The sequence below is a fragment of the Catharus ustulatus genome, chromosome 16 (assembly GCF_009819885.2).
Source record: "Catharus ustulatus isolate bCatUst1 chromosome 16, bCatUst1.pri.v2, whole genome shotgun sequence".
NCBI classification, from domain to species: domain Eukaryota; kingdom Metazoa; phylum Chordata; class Aves; order Passeriformes; family Turdidae; genus Catharus; species Catharus ustulatus.
In genome coordinates, this window is record NC_046236.1 from 6297091 (window position 1) to 6324293 (window position 27203).

A 27203-nucleotide genomic window follows, 5' to 3' on the forward strand; every position below is an offset into this window, starting at 1 on the left:
TGATTCAGGTTATACTTGGTTTGTCTTGCCACCCCCACCTTAGAGTGGGTGTGTGTTTCTTCCTTTCCTAAAGTGAAGAGGTAGGTGTTAAATATAACAGTGAATTGTTCTTTCATTTTTGGAAAAAAATCTTCTCATTTTTGTAGCTGGCTTGTGAAAAGACTGGCAATGGAAAGCAAAGCTTTGTGAAAACAATCTTGTGAAAACGGGGGGAAAATTTGGTATGTGCATTCTAGAGAAAATACAGGCAGCTGTAATTGACTTCACTGAAACATCTGCTTTGGGCAGTCAACCAGGTGATCCGTGATAGGGTTGCACTTTGATTTTTTTCCCCTAAGTTTTTAAGACTTTTGCAGTTGATCACATATAATTTTTTTATTTCTGCTCTCTTTCCAGGCACAGAAATAGGGGCAAACTGAGTGACCTGGTAGCAGAACATCTTGATCATTTGCATTACCTTAATGATATCCTTATCATTAACTGTGAATTTTTAAATGATGTGCTGACAGATCACCTACTTAATAGGCTCTTTCTTCCCCTCTACGTGTATTCATTAGTAAATCAAGACAAGGTAAGTTAATACCTATAAACAGTAAATTCTCAAGGGTACTGCTTACTGCCAGTGTGCAAAGTGATTTGGACAGTATGATACTTCTGGTATCCATGTGTGGTTTACATGAAACAGCTTAAATGAGGTGGCTGTAGAGGAAATACCCTGAGATGGAATTCAGGACCACAGTAGACCAAATTTTATTCACCAGAGAAATGCTGTTTTGGGTGACATGGTGATTAAAAGTTCACAGTAGTGGAGACCAAGAAGAACTGCAAAATTGGAACAGAGTTTAAATTTGTGCAACACTGGGAGATGTGTGATTTCCTGTTCTGATAAGGTAACTTGTCTTCTGGAAAAAGCAGAAAAAGCAAATTTGCCATAATCTAAAAATCTGACCAGGTAGAAAATACAGATTTTTGGGTTTGGTACTTGTTTCTTCTATTTGTAGGGAAACTGTGTTTTAATGTGTTGTAGCTGAATTTATTTTTAAAGCATAGCCTTTAAGTGGAACACTGTTTTTTTTAGTGAAATAGAAATTATTTTTTTAAACTTGCACAGATTCCTGCATTCAGTTGTCTGTTGTGGGTAATATTTCATGCTATCTGAATAGCTAATTTTCAGAGCAGTCTTTAATGAATGTTAACTGAGCAGAAATTTTTGAACCAATAGTAGCATAGTGAAAACCAATGCACTTCTCAGATGCTCACCTGTTTAAGTTACTGAAGTGACCATAAGAGACAGTAATTAATTACAATTCTTTAACTGAGGAAGAGGTTATTCAGAGTCTTCATTTCAAATAGGTTATAAGTAGTGAATGTTATGGAGCATGATGCTTTCTGCATAGTTTGTTGCAGAATGTGGAAGAACACAGGTTTCATTTTAAATAAAACATTAAGCCCTATAAATTCTTTGTAGAAATAAATAAACATTTTTTGTAACTTTTTCTGTAGGGTGGAGAGCGTCCAAAAATAAGTCTCCAGGTTTCTCTCTATCTTCTGTCTCAAGTAAGTATTTTAAGTATTTGTCCTATTTCAGAACAAATCTTGCAGTACTGTTGTGATTCTAGTGTATTTTCATAATTTTGGCAAAACCATAAAAGAAAATTTGTCAAAACAAATTTTTAACCTTTCAGTTTCCATTAAGAAAAAATAAAACACTTTTGGCAGACAAAGGAGCTTCTTATTTGAGGTGATGTCATTTTTCTGTGGATCCCATTGCACATCCCCTTTAGAGCATTCCATGAACTGCATACACTCCCTGACAAGTGAAGTGTAACAGTCATGCAGAATGTGGGGCAGAACTTGGTACAGTGGCAGATGAAATTCACCTAGATGCTGTACTGCATTTTGAATCTGCTTAAGCTATGGAAAAAATTCAGGTTTGAATTTTCCTCTTTGAAAACCCAAACCCCAAAAACCACCTACCAAAATCTCACTTTCTCACAATATGAATTTCATTATGCCTATAGGTTAAACCTGTAATTGAGTACTTACTTCTTACTTGTATCAGTTCAATCTCCTTTTTTTTCTGGAACTTATTTTCAAATTAAGAGTTTTACAGTAGATTTTTTTGTATTGTAGAGAAAATGCATTTGTTCTCCCTGTAGTCTTCAGTGCATTGCTATGAGACTGATTTTCTTAAATTACATTGTCTGAAAATAGTTTTGACTTTGTTCATAGAATTTATATTTCTTTTTCTGTGACCTTAGAATTTTCAATGCTCATTTTATTATAATCTGGCCCATAATTTCAACTTTTTACTAGAAGAATGGGGTTGGGGTTTTTTCCGTAGGAAAATATAATTTGATGCTCCTTAATTTAAACATAAAAATTTTAGTGGTGTGAGGATTATTTACCACAAATAAAACTGTGGGAGCAGCAGCTTCTTGTAACCAAAGGGATCTGCATCATACAGTTGTGTAAGGTGGCCTGTTTTAAAGTTTTTGCTTTTGGTGGAACTATGTACAAGGTATCACTTCAGGATTTGTATCTGTGTTCTTCATTCTTTTTAAAGAAGAAAATGGAAGTAGTCATAATGAACTGAGAACAAATTTTGTGTGTCAGAATGGGATGTGATATAGAAAATGAAGCGACTGTTTCTGTGGCTGGCAGAAAAGCATCTTTTCCCACCTCTGTTAACCTGGAGCTTGTCTGTGGTCAGGTGGGACCTGCCAAAGCTTACTGACTATTTCTGTTCCTGACACTAGGCATATGCTCTAGGCACTACTCTTATGTTAGAGACAAGTGCTTGAGAGACTTTTGCTGGCACCTGGAAATGCACTGCTGGGACTTCTCAGCCACTGTTACAAAGGAACACATGCTGTTCTTGCAGCAGAGCAGGCCTGTGGACAGTCATGCAACACTTGCTGAACTGGCAGAAGCTTGAATGATTTGGAGGTTGTTCAAAGCACTTTTGAAGTGTGTTGTGACTTGAAAGTTTTATATAGATCACCACTACATGCTAATAATCACTTTACTTTTGGAGGTCTGGAATGCTTCTGACTTTAATCAGAAAAACTGTGGAGAATATTCAGCTAAATATTGTTGACGTGATTAGATTTAATGACTTAGAAATTATTTGGGAATTTTACAGCTAGAATCACTGATAAAGGATCCAACCTTCATATTCCTGTGAGGAGAATGGATATAAGCTGACAGAAGGCTATTGCAGCTGGACCTGAGCTGGTTCTGTCCAGGAGCCAGTTGTTTGCTGGCCCAGACTTGTAAGCCTTGGCTCAAAATAGAGTAGTCAGTGTAAACACATTACTCTGTTAAAGCACCAAAGCACTTGAGATCAAATGTCTCAATGCTCCAGACATTTTGGTCCTTACTCTTCTGTTCTGTAGGCACTGTGTAGCTGACACTGATTTGTTGCAGTGTCAGAGCCAGAAAAGCTGCTTCTGATGCAGCTCAGCCTAGTGTATAGCCTTTAGTTATGAATCACTACAACATGATTGTGTGCACAGAACTTTCTGGAGTCTGGCCAGTTGTTGGCACACAGGAAGGTCTGTGAATGCTGTGCACCATAATCAGTTTGTTATTTCTAAAAAAAAAAATTAAATTTCTGGAATTATTTAAATGAGTTCCTTGTTAGAATATCACACAACTTTCCTTTCAAAGGTGTTGGAAAGACAGAATTTACACTTCTCAGAAGGAGGAAAGAATATGAAGAATTAGTAAAACTAGGTAGCTTCAAAGGTAGAGAAAGGTCAAATAACAATGTCTCCTGTGTTTTGAAGTAGATTTAACGAGCTCTCAGTGTTACCAGTTGTACTTACATGTAAGTACATGTAAGATAGCACTTAACAAGGTCAAAAGTATGTTCTGCTAGTGAAATTGTGAAACTGTGTATTCTGTAAACATGTCTGATATTTTTTTCTGCTCTTCTTTCCATAGGTTTTTCTGATTATACATTATGCTCCCTTGGTGAACTCTTTGGCTGAGGTTATACTCAATGGGGACCTCTCAGTGTTTTCTTCTAAGGTTGAGCAAGATATACAGAAAAACTCAGTAAGTGGCCAGCTGTCTCTAATTTTATTTTTTTTAAGGCAAAGAAAATATTTGAAAAATAAAATCAGGTATTTGGTAAACCAAGGTGTTTATGTTTAGGAGAGGAGAGCAGCAGCAGACTTCAGCTTTTGTTGTTGGATTATCATTTTGATGGAACACTTTCTGTAACCCAATCTTCTGTGTTCAGTTTTTATCTGCCCTTTGGTAGTGAAATAAAAATGATTCAGCACAACTTTCCTGTGAAATTTCCTTGTGCAACTTGTTGTAGATATGGGAGACTTAAAAAAATCACCTGGCTTTAGATTTTCATCTGAATATTCCCAGTGTTTTAGCAGTAAAGCTGATCATCTCTGACAGCTGTGCATTGGCGAGCATGTGAGAAGTGACCAGCCACAGAGAGAGGGGAGCATATTGCTCTGTCATTGCCCTTGTGCCTTCATGTTTAACCCTGAGTAGATGTTGCTAGATCCTGATGTTACTGGTTTTCTAGGTGTCATGTTTATAATATTTTTCTTTTGTTTGTGTAATGCATGTTACCTTTTAAAGGCCTGTTTTGGGGATGGTAACAAGTGTAGGGGGAATGACCTTACTGTAACAGGCCTCTGACTGTAGTTCTGTCTAAAAATTGAAGTGTCCCCTGGCCAGCAGTTGCTGAATATTGAATTTATAACAAGCAGTAGATTGGTTCTCATGCACCTTCCTTCCTAGCAGTGGCTATAGCTCTGGGAGTTTCAAGGTGGGGGGGATACATTTCAACTCCCCGAGATACATCAACTTTTCTAGATTTCTTCCCACTGGGCATTGGAAGCTGTGTGGACTGATCTTAGCTAGTAGGTTTTGGGTTCTAGTGTTTTGTTCTGTTGACCTTGATATTTAGAATGTAACCTTTCTTTAGATAAAAACTATGGTAGAATGGTAGAGTTGACTAATTGCTTTAAGCTAAAGCAATTTCTTAGTTATGTTAGGAAATGTCTGACATTCCGTTAGCTGCATACTGAATGTTGTGTGTTACTTGTGCAGAAGAAGCTTTGTTGCTAGGAAATTTGTGGCAAGAGGGTGGAGTACCAGTTGTTACAGAAGTGAGATTTTCTTTTCCTGTCATGGTTACTGTACAGAATTACAAAATACCTATAGCATGTGTTTGTGTGCTTGCACTTATGTTAGGAATATTAGGTGTTTTTTATAGACTCCTGTTCATCTCTTAAGTTTTATAATACCTTTTAGGTTGGTGCTCCTTACTGACCTTAAAGATATGTCCTCTTAACATATAAACTGAGGGTTCTGCTGTACTTGAACAGGTGCTAAATAGGAGAGGTACTGCTGCAGGCTTTGCTTAGGCTTCCCTGCTAATACACAGCTCAGTAGGGAGGCTCAAGTCAAAGTACAGAAGAAGGCACAGTCAAGGAAATTAAGGCAGTTTCTTGTTGCTCTGTGATGGCAATTCAGAGTAAGAAGTTGATTTTTGAGCATTGTTAGCCATTCCAGGGGCTGTTCCCTGGACTGTGAAGAGAATCGGGATCATTGTAGGGTTGTTGCTGTGATGTTTTCTGTTGCAAAGGAATTGCAAACTTCTCTTGAATACTAAAAGCTAGTTCAGAGGTTACTTTAGAATTGTTAAAGAGAAGTGATGAGCAAATTTTTAAATTTACTTTTAGTCTGAATGTAGAATTGTTTTTTTTTCTTAAATCAGACCCAAATTTATCATTTATTACTTCCTTTCTCTTCTAATTTGTCATGATAACCATTCTGATGCTGTCCTAAGATTGTTGTTTTGGGGATATCTGTGTATTGTGGTGTACTGCAGCTATTTCTAAACCCCTATTCTGTACTTAACACTGCTCATGTGTTTCAACTGAGATGTCTTGATATGTTTAAGTTGAAATGTAACTGTCAGTTTCTAAGTAGCACATCGTTTCTAAACCCAGAAGTAAGCAGAACCTCATATCTATATTCATCTTTCTAATAAGATAAATTAAAGAGGAATGAGGGGTAAAGACTGATTACTAGGCACAGAGTCTTGTGTCCTCTTGCTGGGACACTGAGTAAAGAACACTTAAAAAACTTAAAAGCTGAGAAGAGTTGCAGTTGCTGTGTAAAACTGCAAAATGCCCTGAGTTATTTAGTGCAAAGAGCAATGGTAGTTGTTACAGCAGGAGCATGTGATACTGTTCACTGGAAACCAATTTATGGAAAAAATGACCTGCAGTTGTAACTGCTGATATCTGAATTGCCAATAACCTACCCATGGAGATCTGCTGAACATCACTGGGCAGTAGTGATTGCCTAAGCTCCATTGAACAGGTTCTTCACATCTTTCCATATTTTTCCCTGTGTTTCTGGTTTTAGGCATCATTAGAAGCAGTACAAACCTTATGTCACAATGAGAGTTGAATATGTGTAGGCAGCAGAATGTATTTAAACTTGTCAGATATCACACTAAGGTTTACCTTACTTCCTGTGAGATCTGTTCTCCTGCATCATTCACATGTGGGCCAATTCTACCTAGTGCCTATTTCTTTAACCTACTTTCTCCTTCCCGTAAAAGGTGTTACTGGTATTGCTTTATTTTACCATCACACATTGCACAAGATAAACCATTAAAATGTGGTGAAAGACACTTTAAATGTATAAACTAGCAGTACCTCAAGCTGAGTAATCAACTTGATAAACCAAATGCTATCCAAATTAATTTTGTCTGATTTTAGAATATTTTAATTATCTAGCCTTGTTGGCTTTAGCAGTACAAAATATTTGTGTAGGGTTTTTTCTACAGCACTCCTTGGAGCAGACCATGGCTCAGTGTTTACAAGCACATCACTGTCTACTGGTCTCTTGTGTTACTTTGCTCAAGTGACTGACAGCCTATGAGAAATGCAGGGATGTTAAGTGTATGCTTTCTCCATAAAGAAGTAACTGCAAGATTCTAGGAAGCAATGCAGAAGTAAGAAGTGAATGCAGAAAGGGGAAAATGCATTATGCAACTTGTGTGCTACTTTTCTGTTTTTCCCCCTAAATAACAGGACTTAAGGTGCTCTTCCCTTTTCTTACAACTTTTCTGGTCAAAAACCATCAGTAAAGGTACCTGGTCATTTTATAACCTTCCTCTATTGCAGTTGGATCACACAAAAAAATGCATCTGAGAGGTTATCAAGGGACATAAGTGTAGTAAAATTTATATTATGGGGGGTTTTTGGTATTGTAAAACAGTCTTCCCACTGTGTGGTTTGTTTCGGGGCCAAGTGTAAAGTCACTTATGCAATATTTCTATAAAACATTTGAAGTATGTCAGAAGATTCAGAGAATCATTTTGGCCTTTTAATTTGTAGACAGCTTCTTCCCTGATGTTTTCGTTATCTTTTTTTTTTTTTGTGTATAGATGTTCCTAACTAGGTGAAGGGAAGGATTTTTTCAAAGTTTTTCCCTGAAGCCTCTTTGATGCAGTCATCTTGAGTGCTTATTGTACTGTCACCTAAGGCAAAAAAATGTAACCAGTTTGGTATTTAGTCTTACTACTTTCCTCTTGTTGCCCTTAAATTTTTAACCCTTTAGGCAGTGTCAGCTAGATGTGATTGAAATATTGAGCTCTGGAAGGTAATGGGTTTTCTGCAGCTGTCTTGTTTAGTGTAAACCTGGCAGAAAGCTCCAAACCATGTGTTCCACTTCTCAGTAATAGAGAGGTTTGGCTGATCAGTGTTTAGTGATCAGCTGCAGGCATAGCCAGCGAGAGGGAAGCTCAAACAACACAGCTCAGAAACAAACTGCAGAATTGTAAAATGCTAAGTTTGTTATTCCTTCTATTTGCAGAGCTTCTTGTAGCGTCTTGGTCACTTTCTATTAGAATCCATTGTTCTGTGTTGTTAGGATGACCACTCTTGGAAATAACTTCGTTTCTTCTGGGAGAAATTTGTTATCTAAACTGATTTGCTTGCTCTGTAAATTAATACTCAGGAAAATAAGATGTTGGTTTGCCATCTTATCCTGTCATAACTTCGTAAAATACAAGTATATTAAGTCTAACAAATGAAGTTGTGTTTTCTAGACTTGGTAAGTCAATGTCTGGAGGCTGAAAAAAGGTTAATGAGAATATAATTTGTTCCTAGTTGATATGTTAATTAGTTTGATGTTGAGGGAAGCATAAGACTCTAGAAAAGCAAACTAACCCAAAATCTCACAGTGTAGAGCATTAGATTGTCCTTCCTGCTTTAAAAATGTCCTTGCACCTTTAAAAGGGTTGTGTTTCATGTTAATACACTGCTGTCAGCACACATGTAGGATTTTGCTTTATCCTTCTTATAAAAGGTGTCTGAATTTTATGTGTACTATCTGTCTCAACCCTTCAATTTAAAACTTGTAGTGATGAAATAGGTAGTTCTTGTCTCCAGAAGACCTACTTGTTAATGACAGATCTTTGGGGTATGTCACTTTGGAGATTGTTGTGCTACTGATACTTTGATATTAAATTTTTGTATTTTAAAATGGATTTGAGATTTTTTGATAGTGTGCTGATTTACATTTTATAGTAACTGAAATTTCTGTATCAATTACAGTTAAAAATGCTGTGCTATAACTCAGTGTAAACTGTTCAAATTCACAGGCAAAGTCAAGTATCAGGTGTTTCATAAAACCCACAGAAACACTTGAGAGGTCTCTTGAAATTAACAAACAAAAAGGGAAGAAGAGGATGCAGAAAAGACCCAACTATAAAAATGTTGGTGAAGAAGATGAAGAGGAGAGAGGATCTGAAGATAACCAAGATGACCTTGATAAAAGCAAAGGTACAGAAGCAAGTTCAAAGGGTGTAAGAACAAGCACTGAAAATGAAGGTGAGTATTCCAGCAAGAAAATGGTGCTTACAATTTAGGTACTTTGGTTTTCTTATGGATCTAATTGTGGTTTGTTACACCACTTGTTCTCTCACTGCACTAGGTAAACATGGGGCTGTGACATTTGTTTAAGGCTTTGGCTGGATTTTTTTCTCATGTTAAATCAAACCCTAAGAACATGTACACCTAATCTGATTAAAAACTATGAAAGTGTGTTCATATCTGCCTGTAGACCTTGGCCCTTATCACAGTGCATGCCTTGCACCTCAGTGTTGGTGGTTGTGGGCACTTGATAAGCAAGCTTGACAACTTTGTAGCTTGTCCTTTTGTGGTAAGGGAGAGCTGTAGCCACTTCACCTTTGCAAGATGATCAGCAGCATTTTATGCATGTTTCAGTGATAAAATTTAACTGGTGTGCTAGAAGTAACAGTACATGATAGAAGATAATATTAAATAGTTCAAAGCTGAAAACATCCTAAACTCTTTGGTTTTGTTTTTTTTTAATTTGAGGCAGCACAAACCTAAGAACTGCTTTTATAGGATGAGTGGTCTTACAGCATATTGTAACTGTTTATTTTATGGTTGCTAACTTTTAGAAGGATGTATGTAAGTCCTAGTATTTACATTAACATAAATGGAGAAAAATGTGGCAGGATTGCCTGCAAGCAATTGAAAACAAGAGTGGTATGCTTTGACAGTCCTGTCCAAACATGACTGAGTTTAGATTTAGGTAAACACTCTTTTTGAGAAAGCTTTCCTCAAATGGTGTCAAATAACTGATGGTGTATTTTCCACCATGATTTGAAAAAAATCTGAAATAATCTACTGTTTAAACTGGTGCATTTAGTTGTGAACTTTGTCCAAATTCCTAAGGAAATGCAAGAGTTGTTTGTTCTACTGAGAGTCAGTAGGTGTGAAGCACTGGGGACCAGGTGTCCTGTTTGCTGCAGTTGTAGAGGCCTCTTTACACCCTCAGTGAAACTTGATGTCCACCCATGCCCCAGTCTCACCAGCTGTTTCACAAATCTTTTTTTCAGAAAGAGGTTCTATGGCTTTTCTTCCTGTGGTTTGCGTGGGAAGGGAGCTTACAGGAGCTTGTTTATTTGCCAAAATGATATGTATCTTTTCTTTACATATTTTATATATATGTATACATTTCTTATGGTGTTACATTCCTTAAAGAAATGTAAACCAGGTTCTTTACTGGGAAGAAAATTTGCCTAAATCTTTTCATTAACCTTTCTGAGATAATGGTTATACCTCATATATAAATGAGATACTTTTAATACCAAACAGAAAAATACAGAAGAGCTTGTGATAACTTTGTTAAAAATATCAAATTTTGGTGGTATGTTTTGGTTTTTAGAAATAGAGATGGTAATCATGGAGAGATGTAAGCTGTCAGAGTTGTCTATCTCTGCTGTGACAGAACAGAATACAACAGATGAAGAAAAAAGTGCAGCTGCTTCTGGGAGTGAGATAACGAACTGGAACAGGTATAAAGGAACTGTAAAAGATTTTACTGAATTGCTTCCTTACCTACCCTCCCCTTAAATCTTTTGCTTTTCTTGAAGCAGACTCGAAACATCCCTTTAAGTTAAAATTAGAGGATTTTCCTGCATCACAAGTGAGTGAATCAATACAAAAGTGAGGTATAACCTCACTGCTGCTCAGTTTTGAAAATGATCCTGTTCCTTTGTAATTTGTGCTTTTCTTTATGGTAATTGTGATGCACTAAGTAGATAAATTACAGAATATTAAGAAAAATAGAATTTAAATGTTTCCATCCCATAATTTCATAAGCCTCAAAATTAAGATAGAAGTTTTACTAAATATATTTATGGTTACATTTGTTGATCTTGTATGCACCTGTAAGGAAAAAATTAAGGAAAATTCCTCAGTTCAGGGCTGAGTTTGGCAGAATTTTAATAGCAATAGTTATAGGCAAACCTTGTAACCTTTGCACTATTTAGTATGTTTTAGGGTTATTGGAAACTTCTACTGGAAATACAGTTTATAAGTGTTTCTGGGAGAAGAAATTGCCCTGACTTCAAAATGTAAGCTTGGATATAATGAGTACCCCAAGACACCTTCTCAGTAGGGATTTTGTATTCCTGTTAGTAGAATGTTAAGAAACCATGTGCCTGACACAAAAGTAATTGCAAATGTGTCCACTGGGGAAATGCACATGTTTGATAGGATTGAAAATTTATTTTTAAACTTGGGAAATGCTGCCTGGTATTCCCAGAATTTCATTTTGTCTCCATTATAGCTTTGTAGTTTAGATTACATTCATTAATAAAGATAACATTTAATTTCATTGTAAAAGTGAAATTGAACCTTGACTTGAACTGGCTTTAAAACACATTGTTCTAGATTATTGATAATTTGACTAAAATATGTGCCAAATGGCTTTTAGAAAGAAATTGGCAGTGAGTGCATGGAATACTAAAATGACTGGTGTGCTCGGGACTTAAAAAATGCAGAATGCTTAGAAGTGAGCTACCAGGGCATTTGGCAGATGTCTGCAGTTCAGGCTTCTCTTGATCTTCAAGTGTGGTCCCACAGCATTCTGCATCTTTTCTAAAAATAAGCTACATCAAAGAGTGTGTCCAGAGCTAAAAATAGTTTTAAAATAAGGATATACCTTTGTATAGGGCAATTCTGGCTTTTTATATGTGATTTTTATTTTTTTTTAATATCAGTGGATTAGCTGCTTAGTTTAAGATGTTGTATTATGTTATATACCAAGTATAGTATTTGAAACAGCAGCTAAATTTCTCAAGAGACTTGCTCCAGTATGTGTAGTTTCTGTCCTACACTGGTTGGAATCACTGAGCCTTGTGGATAAGGCACCATGTGGGAGTGGAAAATGCAGTGTTCTCTCTGCCATACTGGAACTGAAGCTTCCATACCTGGGGTAATCATTAACACTTGTGGTAACAGTGGTTCCTGCTGTGTTGCAGTCTTCAGTTGTGGATGTACTCCACAAGAATAAATAATTTGAGAAACAGTTGTATGGCATTCTATCAAGCCCTTAGTAAAAGATAGTAAAGGAAACAAATGCTTACAGTTAAGAAATACATTTGAAAATACTTATGATATAGCCTTTTGTGTGAGAAGTGGGGATTTTTTTTTTAAACAGTCCAATAGTTGTTGAAAAATAAATAGGAAAAACAGCACAGATGGCAGTTAAAAGTCTGCAGCTGTAAAAGCTAAGTCAAACTTTTCATTTCCCTTAGCCCTTTTCCTGCTGTGAAAAACAAAAGGAAAAACTTCAGTATTTTAGGTGTTATTTTATTTTGATAGGCCTCACCACTGGAAAGTTTAAGCTTTAAGACCTGTTTTAAATTAGCTTCATTTTATGAAATGCACACAGGAAAGCTTTTTTCCAAAGCATGTCAAATCTTCATGCTATGTTGTGGCTTCTGTTGCTACTTTCTTAGGCTGAAGTTTTCCTGGGTCTATTATGTATTTAGTCTAAATGAGGAACATTGAGGGAGATTCTTGGAAGTTGTTTCAGCCTCAGGTTATTGTGGCTGAGACAGATAATGCCAGTAAGATGCTGTGAAGAAGCATCTGAAATGAAAATGGTATCTCTTGCTGCTGTAATGATTTTTTCCAAGTCTCATAATTTCATGAATCTAATTAGTATGCGGGGGAACAATGAAAAATGCATTGGACATCAAATAAGTAATTTAATACTGTGTAATATTGCTGTTAATGGACCAGCTACTGATACCTCAGCAGCTTTGACCTGGTAAAACACTGACTTTCATTAAATTATATTAAATTATACTTTTATATTATAGGTTAAGGTGTAGGTTGTTTACTGTCTGCTGTTGGTCTGAAAACAAACCAAGTGCTATCTTGCATTTAAGTATTTTGATATCTTAGTCCTCTTTATTCTTTAGACCTTGAAGCTGAGCTCATTTTATGGAGTAAAATCCCCCCGCCTGAGGGTGACACGAGGCTTGCAGGGCTTGTGTAATGCTTAAGAAACCTCTTACCTTGTTTTCAACATTGCTAATTCTTTAGGTTGTTTTTCCTTGAGTAGTTACCTTTTTTTGAGATCTACAGTATGTGGGCAATTTGACTGAAGCACTTTGAGCAGTGCTGAATTTGGACAAAGAGGGATCAGTGCTGGTGGCACTGGTGGTGGAGGAGCAGTGTAATCCCGGCTCAGAAATGCACAGACACGAGCTGAGCAGGGAGCAGCGTGGGCTGGGTTCTGGTCACTGCCTGCTTTCAGTAAGAGAGAACAGAACACTCTGCTGAGATGTGCCTGGGGCTGCCAGGAACTTCCAGTGCATTGCTCTGCCTTGGGCACCACGGCTTTCCTGGGAAGAGCTCGGTGTGACCGTCAGGGGCCACAGGTCTGCAGTGGGGATTGGAGTGCGTGGTGTTCTGGTCTCTGACCCCCAACAACCACAGCACTGAGTTTGTAGTGCTTGCTTCTCGTCTGCTAGGCCTGAGCACAGCAAAATGTGCTTGCTTCTGTGGCTTTGATGTTATTTTTATGTGTTTTCTTTGAATGTAATTTAGGTAATGTAAGGATATTTTTCGTTTCACTGTTAAAGTGTAATTTAAAAGATAGGAATAAACCCTTTCCACTTGGGCTTCCACGCTGTCATCTGATGACTGTGACATTTCCCTGACATATCATTTGTTTATCTGGGCCAGTTGTGAAAATATATTCAGTTTCTGCTTTGCTCTGAACTTGAACAACTGACTAGATGCAAGCCAGTTTAAGACCAGATGTGAAGCTGCCTTGCTGTCAGGCCTGTGCTAAGATGAATCTCAGCCATATCTGATCTGTCCAAATGCCTTCTGGATTACACTGACTTTTGTTGTCTTTCCAAGGTACAGGTGAAGAAAAGGTGAACTTAGCACTGGTTGTAACTTCCTAAATATGTGTCATAGGTCACACATGTTTAAACTCCGGAAAGCAAAAGCTCATCTGCAATCCAAAGTGGATTTTTTTCTCTTCGAATATTCCCTCCTAATTAATTTTTCTTTCCTATAACTGGTAAATTGGACAGTAAAATTGTTGATTTAGAACAACTTAGCTTCCTCCAATCTTCTGTTAAAAATGCTTACTTGTAATAGTAAGAACTTTTCAGCTCTGTTTAGCACATGAGTTTTAAAGGAGTCTGTTTTATACAACAGTGATAGCAGCTCCTTAAATTTACTTACGTATGCACTTACAACAAGCTCTGCAATGCTTTTGTATACTTACTGAACAGGCTACAAACAACCCAGTAATGTTTGAACAGTCGATTCTTAGGAAACTATTATGTAATAAATCCTGTTAAAGCTCAGAATTGTCAGTATGTAAATACAAAACATAGCTGTAATCTGAGTACTCTGTAGCAGAACTCTTTGTTATAATGCCTGAAAATATGCATTACTGTAAATTTGCCTCTTCCATTAGCTACATGTACAGTATGATAGTTACCCATTTTTCTGTAGATTTTTTTAACTGTTTCTAAATTACTCCTTTCCACAGGCCTTTTCTTGATATGGTCTATAATGCACTGGACTGTCCTGAAGATGATTACTATGCACTCTTTGTGCTCTGTCTTTTATATGCAATGTCACACAACAAAGGCAAGTGCTGTTAAGTAGAGTTAACTGGAAGGCCAGGGCTGGAAGAAACTGTAAACCTCAACAGTCATCTTCTGATTTATGGCATTGTTTATTGCTGTTCTTTAGAACGAGTCGAGAAGATCCCCACAATCCATAATTGTGCATTGTTCCAAGAGGTCTCACAGCAAACCAGTCTTTTCTGAGAAATGACTTTGATATTTTAGAGGAATATGTTAAAGAAAGATAGGATTAGTTTCCTTCTATACCAAGTCAGTGAAAATTTTATTTGTGTCAAGGAGGATACTGAATTGGGCTACTACAAAATAAAATTCCTGTTTCTTTTAAACATATATGAACACATTACTTAAATACCAAAGAAGAATTTAAAATCAGACTTTAATCTTCTCCCTTTTAGCAGTTATATTCTCCAGATGTATGGCTTGACTTGGATTTGATTTAGATGCAAACAAATAATCTGAGAATTTGAGAAGCAGCAAAATCATTTGCATTTCACCTACCTCTTTGGGATTTGAGTGTCTTCACCCAGTAGGCCCCATTTAAAGCTGATAATTTTCAAAGATTCGTGAATATGTTTGGTCCTTGTTGTTCCTCCTTTTCCATGTAATACAAAGTCAAAGCTATCTTGCCAAGTTTCCTATTGCTAATTGTTCTCTTCTGAGAAAACTGCTGTGGTCTATTAATGTTTGCCTCAGAGCACACTCCTGTTTTCTAATTTGCTTTTTTCCCTTCACCCCCATGAAAGGACTTGACTCAGTCAAGCTGGAGAGAATTCAACTTCCGGCTCAGCATGCTGCTGAAGAGAGAAATTCCTATAATCATGTCCTTGCAGAAGGACTCATCAGGATAATGAATTATGCTGCACAACCAGGTATTGCTTTTCCAGAGTTTGTTTTTCCTTGCAAGGTGAAATTTTTGAAGATGGAAAAAAGTTACTTAGCCTCTTGTGTTTGAGGAGAAGATGACTGTTCAGCATGCTCTTTGATGAGCAATATGTGGATACAGTTTGTGAAAGACAGCTACTGGCTTTTCCTTGGTTGGTGAGGAACCAGAAACTCTGGATTTGTGCTGAGTAGTTGTTTTTATACTCAGAACTATACAGTGATCTGTTATCTTAATTCCTACTTTCTGCACTTCTGAATAAACAAAAATTGAGATTTTGAGGGGTTTCACCTTAATGGATTTCATCTTGAAAATATGATCTGTCTCACCTTTGCTTGTAGAAATAATTCCAGTGGAGAAATAGTCTTAAACTATGGTGACTTTTGCTCATAGCAGTCCTTTGGCTGTCTACCTCTAGGTGGTAGCAAATTTTCCCATACTTGTTTTTAATCTAAGATTGTGTTTTCAGTTCTAAACTGCTTTGCAGAAAATGTGTGGGGGATTTCTTCCTTTTTTTTTTTTTTTTTAATTTTTGTTGAAGCCACACCTCTCCTCCTCGCACTTCTGCCCTTAAAACTTCAAATGTGTAGAACTGGTTTTCCCCAGAAACTGACACACTATCAAACTTTTGAATGTCTGTAGAATGAAAATCTGTTTGTTTGACTTGCAAAACTGATCTACAGCATATTAACTTGTGTGATGTGTCAGAGATGAAAAATGTGTTTATACATGATGATTTTGTACCTACAGCAGCAGGAAGAAGTGCAAATGAGCATATGTACTTATTTAAATAAAGGCATGTCTGGGGAGGGAAATGCTGGGGAAGGATGGAAATGGGGGATTTTTTTATTCAGCTTGTTGCATGCTATGAAGAACATCTTCTTTCTTCTCTTCAAGGCAAAACTGTGCCTTATTAATGTCTTATGTACAAAGCTTCCTTTCACCTTGCATCTTCATCCATCCCAAATGTCTGGGATCCTTTTGTAATTTTAGTGTAATTCAGGCTTGTGCTGCAGATTGATAAAGGCAGCAAAACCCAATTTGGGGTTTGGACTCACTGTTCAATAGTATTAATCTTTGCCTTCTTATTGAATGGTTCTGCTCTAAATTTTCTTCTGCTTTAAAATACTCTTTCCGTTCCTCTTCTTTGTAACCAGCAGCATTGAAAGCAGCATCGGTACTCACCCCTGTCAGATGGGGGGGTTGACAGAGGAACAAATTTTGACAGTTGCAGGAAGAGTACAAACATTTAAGAACATGGGATGATGAGAAGAACTGTAACTAAATTGCTACTATTTTGTATGTTGAACTTTTCACAGATGGAAAAATTCGTTTGGCAACTTTAGAACTTGGCTGCCTGTTGCTGAAGCAACTTGTGTTTTCCAAAAATGGCAGGATCATAAAAAGTGTGCACCTTGATTGTCTTGAGGTGAGTATTTTCTTTCAAATTGCCAGTTACTGCATTACTGGTGTCTGAAGTAGAATTGAATAAATTTGTTCAATATCTAATTCCAATTTTAAAAAAGTGAAATTAATTAATTAATCAGTGTGAAATTTGAGGTTCTAGAGCATCTTTGCATTGGTTGCTCTGTGATGTGGACATCATAACCTATGTTCTGTGTTCATCTCTTACTTTAACTTGTACCTTCTCCAGCAGTTTTTTGTTTCATTGTATCTGTGAAAGTGATATGTTATCCATCTCAATAACATCAAGAAAAGTGCACTTGAAATAATAAATAATAAACTCACATAAGTTGCATTTTCGTAAGTAGAAGAACTGTATTCTATCAAATTCTGGGATTAAGGCCATGAATCAGGATATTATTTGTCAGTATCTTCTGTATGAGTTTTTGGGTGGGTTTTTTAATGTGACTAATAAGTAAGCAGTGTATGCATTCCTTGAAATGCATTTTCTCTTTCCTAGGGTGCAAGGGAGGAAAGTGTTCATCTCCTTCGTCGTTTCTATAAGGTAAATATGCAAAATGCTGTAAGAGAAAGGTCCTTTACATATGAGGAGTGTCTGCAGCCCAGTCTTTGGATAGTGACCAAAGAAGCACTTTTTTTAAGATGGGAACTCCAAATTTGTGAGAGAGAAGGAAGTGTTTTCTTGGAGAATTCCTCTCCTTTCTGCCCTTCCCATTACACCATAACATATGTCACAAAGGGCTGTTGAAAGACTCACAGGGTTTGTGCTGGAGATCAAGTTTGTCATTGACACTTAATATGGAATATGTTTGGTTTTGACCTTACTTTTTGTTTGTATCATATCTGAAATGATGATCTAAAGTTTTACTTTTTTTTTTCTTATTGGAATCTTTACAACTTTTTACTTTTGTGTGTGTGTTGTAAACAATGAAAGAAATTCCATTTTTTAGCCCTAAGCATTAACTTCTATATAAGCAGCAGTAAATCTGTGACAGATTTCAAGTGTCTAAAATATCTTCCTGTTATTCTTAGAATTCTCTTGAAGGATGTTTGCTCAATGTGGCTTACAAAAAATAAGTAGCTTGTGGTGGGTTGACCTTGGCTGGCTGCTAGAGGTCCACTCTCTTACTGTTCTCTCACTGCCCTTCCTCCACAGGATGGAGGGAGAATAGAATATCTCGTTAAGATAAAGAACAGAGAGGTCACTTGCCAATTACAGTCATGGGCAAAACAGACTCAACTTCACAGAAATGAATTTTTTGCCAGGAAAAAAAAAATCTAGATAGTGAGAAACAATGACAAACTACAACACTGCTGTCCCCCACCTCTCCCTTTTCCCACGCTCAGCTTCATTCCTGGCTCTTGAACCTTCTTCCCCTGTGAGTGGTGCAGGGGCAATGGGAACTAGGGATTTGGTGTCAGTCCGCAAAAACTTCTGTTGCTTCTCCCTTCTCACAGTTTCCCCTGCCCCAGTGTGGGTCCCCTCCTCCATGGGCTGCAGTTGCCTCAGTGCGAGTCCTGCAGCTCCTTCAGAGCACGTCTGCCTGTTGTATTGTTGGTATCTGCTGCACCATGGTCCTCCAGGGGCTGCAGAGAATTTCTCCCTTTCCTAAGTGTGTTCTCCCAAAGGTGCCAGCAGTGCTGCTGAAGGGCTCAGCAGTGCCTGCAGCCCTGGCCTCCCTTCACAGACACACTGTACAGAACCAAACCTAACAGAACCCCAAACAGCAAGGCTTCATGGGATGTCCATATTCTTTCTTTTGGAAGGGAGAAGAAATCTTTCTGGATATGTTTGAAGATGAATACCGGAGTATGACAGTAAGTGAGACCCCCTCTGCCCTGGCAAATCCTCAAACCCAGATACAGCACAGGAACAAGAAAAAGTACTGATAGCTGCTGAGGACACTGGAGTCTTTATTACTGGAAGTAGGATAACAAAATGTGGGTGGTGTATTTGTCTCTGAGAAGTTGTCTATACTTACATAAATTATTTTATGTGATGCTTCACAACTCTTTATTTAATAAACTTTCATTACTTTCTAAAATTGAGTATACAAAAATTTCTTCAACCTACTAAATGGGACACTGGATTTATGTTTTTTGCCTTGAACAATATCAAAATCTTCCTATACCTGTCTGAAACTCAGCAAGTTCTCAGTTTTGAGGAAGTTCCAATTTGGAGAGAAAAAGTTATGAGAAACTTCCTTGTGATTGAAGTAACCACAAATTTAAGTCAAAACTTAAAATCAAACCTTGCAGAATTTGATTCTTAGTATTTGGGAAATACCTTTTCTGTAATCTGGAGTTTTTCCTGTGTTTTATTTATATGAAAACTTCAACAGTGTGTCCAGGAACAATGAGATATTGCATGTAGTAAATGAGGGATTGCATGTACAGACCTAAAATAAGGCATGGTATTAAAAATTCTCAGAATTTTAGAATGCACAACAGTGAGTTGTATATGAAACTAAAGAGGCAAATGCTTATTGTTCTGTATAATTACCAGTGCTAAAATATTTTTATAGATGAAACCTATGAATGTAGAATACTTGATGATGGATGCCTCGATCTTGCTACCCCCAACGGGGACACCACTGACTGGGATTGATTTTGTGAAAAGGTTGCCTTGTGGAGATGTGGAAAGAACACGAAGAGTGAGTAAGGCTATTTTTCTCATTTGTCATTTGCTCATGATAAAATGATGCCAAAATCATTGAGCAATTCTAGGAATACAAATACTTTTCTTTGAAAACTGCTTGATTGGAAGCTTCATCTATGAAATCATAAAATCATGATGAAGACAGATCTATGTAGAGTATATATAATAGTTAGCTGCCTCAGGGGAGAAACCTTTTTTGATTTCTTGTATCTAGTCAACTCAAAATGTTCTTGCACTGAGGTTTAAATTTTTTCAAACCATGCAGAAAGCTGCTTACAAAGGCATTTTGATGATTCTCCATATATTGTCAGCTTCTTTTGTGATCTATCTCAGTCTCTCTCAATTATATTCCTGTAGTAAGAATCTCCATGGAAGACTGACTGGCTTTGTATTGCCCATATTTCTAGACATGACAAAAAATTAAATTTGACCTGAGAGTTCATCTTGCCAAGGTAATTTGTGATAGAGATTTGAGAATGAGGAGAGAACCAGGAAAGTATCTATTTTTATGACAGTCTGTAGAAGTGATACTGACCTGAAGGACAACATCCTTGTTTCCATTCTTCATTAATCAGTTCTTGGCCCTTATCTGGCTGTGTCCTGGAAGCCTTGCAGTGTCAGTAAGTCTAAGAGACATGTTACAGCACAAAGCCATTATTTGGAAGGTGCTTTTCTTCGCATTTGTATAAGTATATTATGTAAGTATATTCAAGTACTCTTGAAGAAAAAAAACATATTTCCAGGAATCTTCTAAAAAGGTTTGTTTTCATTGCTTATAAGCCACACAGCTTTTGTTACCACAGCACGTTGTTTGATAGAATACAGTGAATTATTTTGAAAAGTATTATTCTTAGAAAGCACAAATGCCTCCTGGAATGCTCTCTGTGGTGTTTAACAGAAGGCTACTTAGAAATGCACATTAGTGGGTATTGACTGTTCCAGGATTTTCATGTCCTAAATAAGGAGTAGCTTAACTTCTGTTGGTGGAAATAAAAAAATCAATACAAATATTCCTGTATATCTTTTGGGGTGAAAGGGTCTCTATCACCAGCAAGAATTCCCAGAATGATTCCTTGTTGGCACTCCTTCCCCAGTCACATTGCACTCAGGTTTTAGAATCTTCTCAGCTCCTGTGCTGCTTCCTTCCAGCCAGGCTGCCTCGCCCCAGCTGAGCTGCCGTGGCAAAATGCTGGATTTGGCTGTACCTTGTGACATTGCCTGCTGAGGTTCTAACAGTGCTTTCAAATGGAAGCAGATTTGATTCTGAGCATGTTCTGACACGATTCAAGCAAGTCTTGAAGTTTTATTTCACTAGCAAGTGAACTTTGATTATATTGTGAGTTCTTAACTGTTATGATCTTACTTCCTTGCTATAGAAAGTTCCTCTAAATGGCAGCTCTTCTCCTCTTTAACAACTTTAGGAGAAGCTGTCAAATCTCACTTTGTGAGAAGTTTTTCAAGTACTAAGAACACTTTTACATGGGAATGTACTAAAATAGTAGTCGGTTTCCCTGCAAATCGCTGTTTCTTTGCACATGGAACATGTATATAAATGAGTAAATCACCATTATAATGCATAATTCTTTAATGTAGGTAGAAATCCTTATTTGTTCTGAGTTAACCAGGCAAACAAAAGTCAGCCGAAAAAATTCTAGGCCACAGAACTCTTCTATTTTGTTGAGATCTGATAAAATGTGTTAGACACAATATATTGTTATTGGTAACAAACTGAGGGTGGTCAGTGTTGTAGGAAGCACAGCATGCTTCCCATGTCATCTGATGTTCTTGGGTTTTTTTGGTTTTTTTTTTTTTTTTTGCAAAGGCTAAAGTTCTGATTTTATTTTCTACTCCTGTACTTTGTTCTGCACTAAATGGGATTATATGTCTGGAGATGAGGGCCATTAGTTTTATAGGAAATGAATGTGAAAGAAATTAATGCAGTCTAGGAGGAAGAGGTTTGAGGGGGAAGATAAGTGAAAGTTGAGTGATGGTTACCCTCCAAATTAAAAAAAAGAAAAATCCAAACAAAAACTTTGTTGGGTTTAACTTTTGGTTTGCAAAAAATGCCAGGATTTTCCTGTTCTTGATTGAATTGGCAAATTTTAAACTAAATACTTTGAATTCTTCTTGAAGCAGCTGGTGGAGAAACTGCTTTATAGTAATCCTGTATAATTTCAGTAAATCCACAGTAGTCACAATGCAGTCTGCCTACATGGGAGAGATCATCTCACATTCTGGAGTGGCTCTGTTCTCATGAATTAAATAGTATTATTGTCATATTTTTGTTAGATGCCCTTGATGTCCTTTGCTCCACGTAATCATATTGCCCTGTTAAATTTCAACAGCCAAAGGCATTGCTTTGGGGTCATTTCATGGAAGAACCTGATACATGCCTTCCCTCTCTTCATCCCTGTTCTGCCAGAAATTTCTGGAGGCTCTGCCAGCAGCGAGCTGGCCAAACACTCACAGCATTTGCTGAGAGGCTCCCTCTGCTTCACAGAAGCCACTGTTGTGTTGACTTTAAAAATAGAAGAGTGAAGGGTTTTCCCTTACAGCACTTTAGATTTGTTTTTCCTAATACTTCCTGCAATCTGGGAGTTTCTGGGCATTGCAGCTGTTCATGAATTCAGTGCTGTTACTGTAAGGCAGCAGTTAATTTACAGTATGCCACAGAGTTACTGTGTAGGAAACTCTTAAAAAGCAGAAAACCGGAAGTAATAAAAAATGATTTTTCATTTGCTCTGCTGAAAATGCAGTTCTTGTAGGGAAAGAGGATTGTAAATGGTACCTTTCAAAATGTGGCTAACAAAATGATTGTTCTATGACACTCTGGGCCTTTGCATACCGTATGTCATGAATTTGTAAATCAAAACTAGCGTATTCATTTCACAGAGCAGCTGTTGAAAGTTTCTTGGGACTGTTGCAGCTTTCAGAATGCTTTGCCCTGATGAAGACCTTCTGAGAATATAAATTAAGTGCTCCAAGAATGTTACATTACATGTGGCTAGTTTTGGTGAGCACAGCAAATTAAAATACAGAAATCCCCACCATTTCTCTCTTAGCTAGACTTGACCAGAAAAGTTATTACTGTTTTAAAGTCAAAATATGAGAGTTCCTGAAGGTGGCTGTGTAGGTTTCTGTAGCACAAAGTACTATAAATAAAATCAGTCTTAAAATAACGAAAGAAAAATATTCCAAGATTATTGTTTTTGCTTAAGCAGCTCCTGGAATTGTTTCCCTATCAGTCACAATCTGTGTAAGTGTGCCAGTGCTCTGCTGCTTCTATTTCACTGAAAATAAACAGCATGTTTCAGCTTCTTTCATGTCTCTTTTTTAACTAAGTTGGAAATTATATTCTACTTTTCCAATTTAAAACATATTAAAATTTTAATTTCAATTTTAAATGTATTAGAAATATTTACTGTAGGACAGCAGACTTGGTGGTTGTAAAAGCCAGTATATGTTAGTAAGATTCTGTTAAAATATATAGTATTGGGTGTAAAAATATTTTACTATTTTCTTTAATTTTTCAAGGCAATCAGAGTTTTCTTTATGCTTCGTTCACTGTCACTGGACTTGCAAGGTGAGCTGGAAACTCAGTTACCACTCACAAGGGAGGGAGATCTGATAAAGGCAGATGATGTTCTGGATTTGAGTAAGTAGTCCCTCAATTTCCTAAATAGTCTGACATGAAAAAATTACTGACATTTTTTTTCTTCTAAACTGCTCATGATTGCTATTCTTACTTAAACTACCTGAATTGAAAATTAGTATGGTGTTGGAGTTCTACTGTGTGTTATAGCATAAAATGCATTTTCCAGTTTGAGTCTTTTCCCAAACAAAAGACAGAAGATCAGCATTTTGGCATAAAGCACATAGGATGCACATCATTGCATAGGTGCCATACCTTGGGAGGAGACTTTGCACTGGGCAAAGCGTGACCCAAAAAATTACATTTGTGTGCCTTTTTGAATTACCACTTTGGAGGTGTTCTTGATTTAATAAATTTTCCTCAATCTCTATTAGTACAAGGCTTTTAAAATTCTTGGGAGCATTAAGATGCCTGCAGTGTTTATGCTTGTTTGTGTACATCTAGCCAAGAGGGGAGTGGAGGTTAACATGATTCAGTAATGGCTTCAGCTACTGTTTTGATTTGGAAAAATCCCACAAAACTGTATCAAAATGGCTTCTTTTTTCCTTTTGCCTGAATGCAATGATGGTGTTTTATGTGAGCTTGATGAGGGAGATTCAGGTTTCTTGTAAAAAAGCATTTTTAATACTTTGATGCACATATGTTGAATATGAGCCTTTAGGTGTAGTTCCAAGGTTGTAACCATATCTATGAATGTATGAATAGAGAGCCTGGTAATTCCATAGAGGGTCCATTCCATACTGCTGGATATGGTGTTACCAGAATTACAACTGCTGTTACTTTGCAGTGTTTTTCTGCTGTAAATATTTTGAAGCAATTGCATATTATGTGATTACTGTCTGCCTTGGACTGCCTGTGAGGCTGGAGGAGTTTTCAGTCTTATTTAGCAGCTCACTGTGTGAAGTCACTTGCAGCTCAAATTAACAGCCTCAGTGCTTGGTTTCAGGTGGTAACAGGATCCTGTTAGTGAATGCCATGGCTAAGAGGTAAATGAGGATACATTTAAAGCTGTTATTTCTTTGCTGAAACAGAAAAAAATAGCATTATAGTTAAGTTTCTTTGCTCACTCTGTCTGCCAAGTATACAGGCTTTTCAAGGCCATCACAAGCAACGTTTTTTGAAAAAGATTTGAGAAAAGTTTATCGTGGAATAATTGAGGTTGGAAGGAGCTTCAGAAGATATGTAGTCTTAACTTTCCTGCTCACACCAGGGCCAGCTAGAAAAAGGTGCCCAGGACAATTCCTTGTTATATTTGTAACAAAGAGAGTAACCCAAAAGGTGGTGCAGGTGTATGATCAGGGACACATCTTCTAACTTCAGCTAAATGTACTTCATGGGAACAAGGTGAATTCATGACTGGTTGCTTTTCTGGTTAGTAAAGCAGAATATCATCCCAGATGGGCTGCCTACTGTTGGGAAGAGTTCTGTCTGTGAAGTGGGAGGTGCTGCATTCACTATCTCCACCCTAATGCTTATCTTGGGCTGCCAGCTGTGTATACAGACGGCTGAAAGTTTTCTGTAAGAGCTTTTAATGTCTGCAGATCGTTTCTGGAATTAGGATGACTGGAACTTATGAAATCATTAAAGATTAAGCCCCAGAGTAGATCAGGTACATTTATACTATCTCAAGTAGCTGTTATAGTCATAAAGATTTCTTACAATACAATCTTTTCAGGCAAATATTTTCATAAACAAAGGCAACTGTTCTCACTTAATTTATATCTTCAGCACTGCAAGCAGCTGAAGTCTCTGAATTCTCCTTATTGGCTGTATTTCCTAAAACTTGAATTTTCCTTGGAGAAAGTCCACAGAAGTCTTGGATCCATGTAATGGAGGTGTAGTGTCCAAACTGGTTACAAGCTTTATTTTGCATGAGGTGTTAGCCATTGCAGTTAATCTCAGAAGGACCACTCCAGTTCTTTGCAGCAGTGTCACACTGTTCAGCCTGTGGTTCACTGTAATCCCCAGACCAAATTTGAATAGTACTGAAGTTTACTGGGCTTGATATTTTCATCTGAATGTGGTTGGGTATCTCTAGCTGTTTCACAGCATAGCTGTAAGTATTCTTAGATCAGTTCACTGAAAATGTGTTTAACCACACTTTCTCTTCTGTTTTTGTCATCAAGGATGACAGTTTGACTCTTCAGCAGCTGTGAACTAGAAACAGTCATGTAAATGGACTATGTGCAATTGTATAGGCTCAAAGGATTCCTGTAACAGTTGCCTAGTAAATGAGTAACTTTCCTTTCTGTTCTTTGAAAGACTTTTACAGTAATGCTTCGTTTCAAGGTGTTGTCAGGTCTAAAGTAAAGACTTTCTGTTCTGGAAAGCATTCTCCCTTTTGAGTTCTTGAAGTAGTGCATTTTTGTAGTTGGGAAGTTGAATTTATACAGCAAGTATTTTAACCTGCTTGTTGTTGCACTAAAAGCTTTGTAAATACTGGTCAAAAACTAGTATTTGAGAACTCCACAACTCTATTTGGTGTTGTGGCCTGTTAGTTGAGAATCTCCCAAAAGACTTGAAAGTCATCAGCCTGATGTACTGTGTTTGGAAGAGTCCTAATCCAAGCACTTTGTGTCTTGAGAAGAATAGGACTGCTCCAGGAATTCAAGTCAACTGCAATAAATATGTTGATGGACTAATTTGGTTAAAGAATTAAAGAGGCAAGAAATAAAGCACACCAAAATAAGAAATATCAGTTCTGCCTGGTGTGTCTCAGGTCCTCTTCTAAACAGGAATAAATCTTCCACAGATTCTATAGTAATACTTGCCAATCCTGTATGGATTTCTTGAGCCTTGCAGGGCTATGAGAAGGTAATAGCAATCAATCCTCATGTTAACTGAATCATGTCCTGTATGTATTGCATTTATTGATTAAACTTGTTTTCTCAAATTTCAAAAGCTCACAGTAGATTCACACTGGTTAGCATTAATTATCCTCTTAATTGTGTTAGGGTTCTGTATTTCATGCCTTTCTTTCCTACCACCCAATCAATTTTGAATGGATCCTGCTGGTAAAGGGTAATTGGTAGCTTCATAGAAATGTGAGTTGGAAAGGACCACCCACTTGTGTTGCAGGTTTTTTTTGGTGGGGGAAGAGGTGATCAGTTTGGTTTTTGAAACTTGAAAACCTTTGGTCATGTAAATTCCACAACATCTCTGGGTAACCTGCTGCACAAAAGAATTTCTTCCACCTCCTGACCACAATTTATGGCTGTTGTCTATAGTTGTATGACCTGCTGCTGTGAAGAGCTGTACACTTCCACTCAAATGTTTCTAGTGTGAAAAATGGTGTGAAATGCTTGTTTAGATGTTTGGATGAGTAAAAAAGTTTAATGTATTGTATAGATTTCAGAGTATTTTACTTGCTGAAAGTTGGTACTAGATGAGAGAGACAAAAAGACCTGTGTGCATCAAATATATGAATGAAAGTGTCAATATGAAGCAAAGAATAAAACAACTTGTAGTGGAGTTAGCAGAGCTCTTCTAGGGGTTGGCACTGCTGTTTAGGGGCTGTTTGGGGCAGCTGGTGATAAGAGGGTGATTTAGTCCCTTTTTATGAATAATGAGTTTGAACTGGAGCAGGGCAGTGAGGAATCTTAAAGAATGTATTTGGGAGTTTCTTGGAGGGGTTTCTGGAGTAGGAGAGGGTATGGTTTTCAATGTAAGTGAATGAAGTATGTGGATAAAGGAAAAAATGTCACCTCATTTAACAAACATTGTCAAAACACCACTACAATTTACCTGAAGAGTCCAAATAATCTTGAGACTGAAGTGTGTCCAAGAGCCAGCATAGGTTTCAGACCTGTACAAAAGTAGCTTGTGTCAGGAGCCAGTTTATAACAAGGTAGAAGTGTGCAGTGGAGTTGGTGAGGTGCAGGTGCAGACTGTCTGGCTGTGGTTGTTAACAAGACTTCTTGAGACTTCCACTTAGTGAGAGAAATCAGCACTGTTGCAATTTCACCCCTGAGATGAAGGGAACTTTTCTCTGAAAGATAATGAAGGTGGTAAGAGAAAGCAAGGTGCTTGTAGTACCCATCTTAAATCTAACTTGTAAGATGTCTAAACCACTGTTGTTAAAATATCTCGTCTT

At 37.3% G+C, this 27203-nt stretch overlaps 1 protein-coding gene across 5 annotated transcripts in view; it reads left to right on the forward strand.

Moving 5' to 3' along the window:
- The window catches only part of CLEC16A (C-type lectin domain containing 16A), a 60478-nt gene that overhangs the window by 11401 nt on the left and 21874 nt on the right, over nt 1-27203 (forward strand). For all 5 annotated transcript variants that reach the window (XM_033073889.1, XM_033073890.2, XM_033073888.2 and 2 more), the window contains 12 exons: nt 397-571; nt 1504-1557; nt 3949-4062; nt 8657-8885; nt 10252-10381; nt 14395-14495; nt 15238-15363; nt 16694-16803; nt 17299-17343; nt 18567-18617; nt 19325-19453; nt 22993-23113. In XM_033073889.1, coding sequence (XP_032929780.1) covers nt 397-571; nt 1504-1557; nt 3949-4062; nt 8657-8885; nt 10252-10381; nt 14395-14495; nt 15238-15363; nt 16694-16803; nt 17299-17343; nt 18567-18617; nt 19325-19453; nt 22993-23113 — 1385 coding nt within the window. The remainder of the gene's footprint in view (nt 1-396; nt 572-1503; nt 1558-3948; nt 4063-8656; nt 8886-10251; nt 10382-14394; nt 14496-15237; nt 15364-16693; nt 16804-17298; nt 17344-18566; nt 18618-19324; nt 19454-22992; nt 23114-27203) is intronic.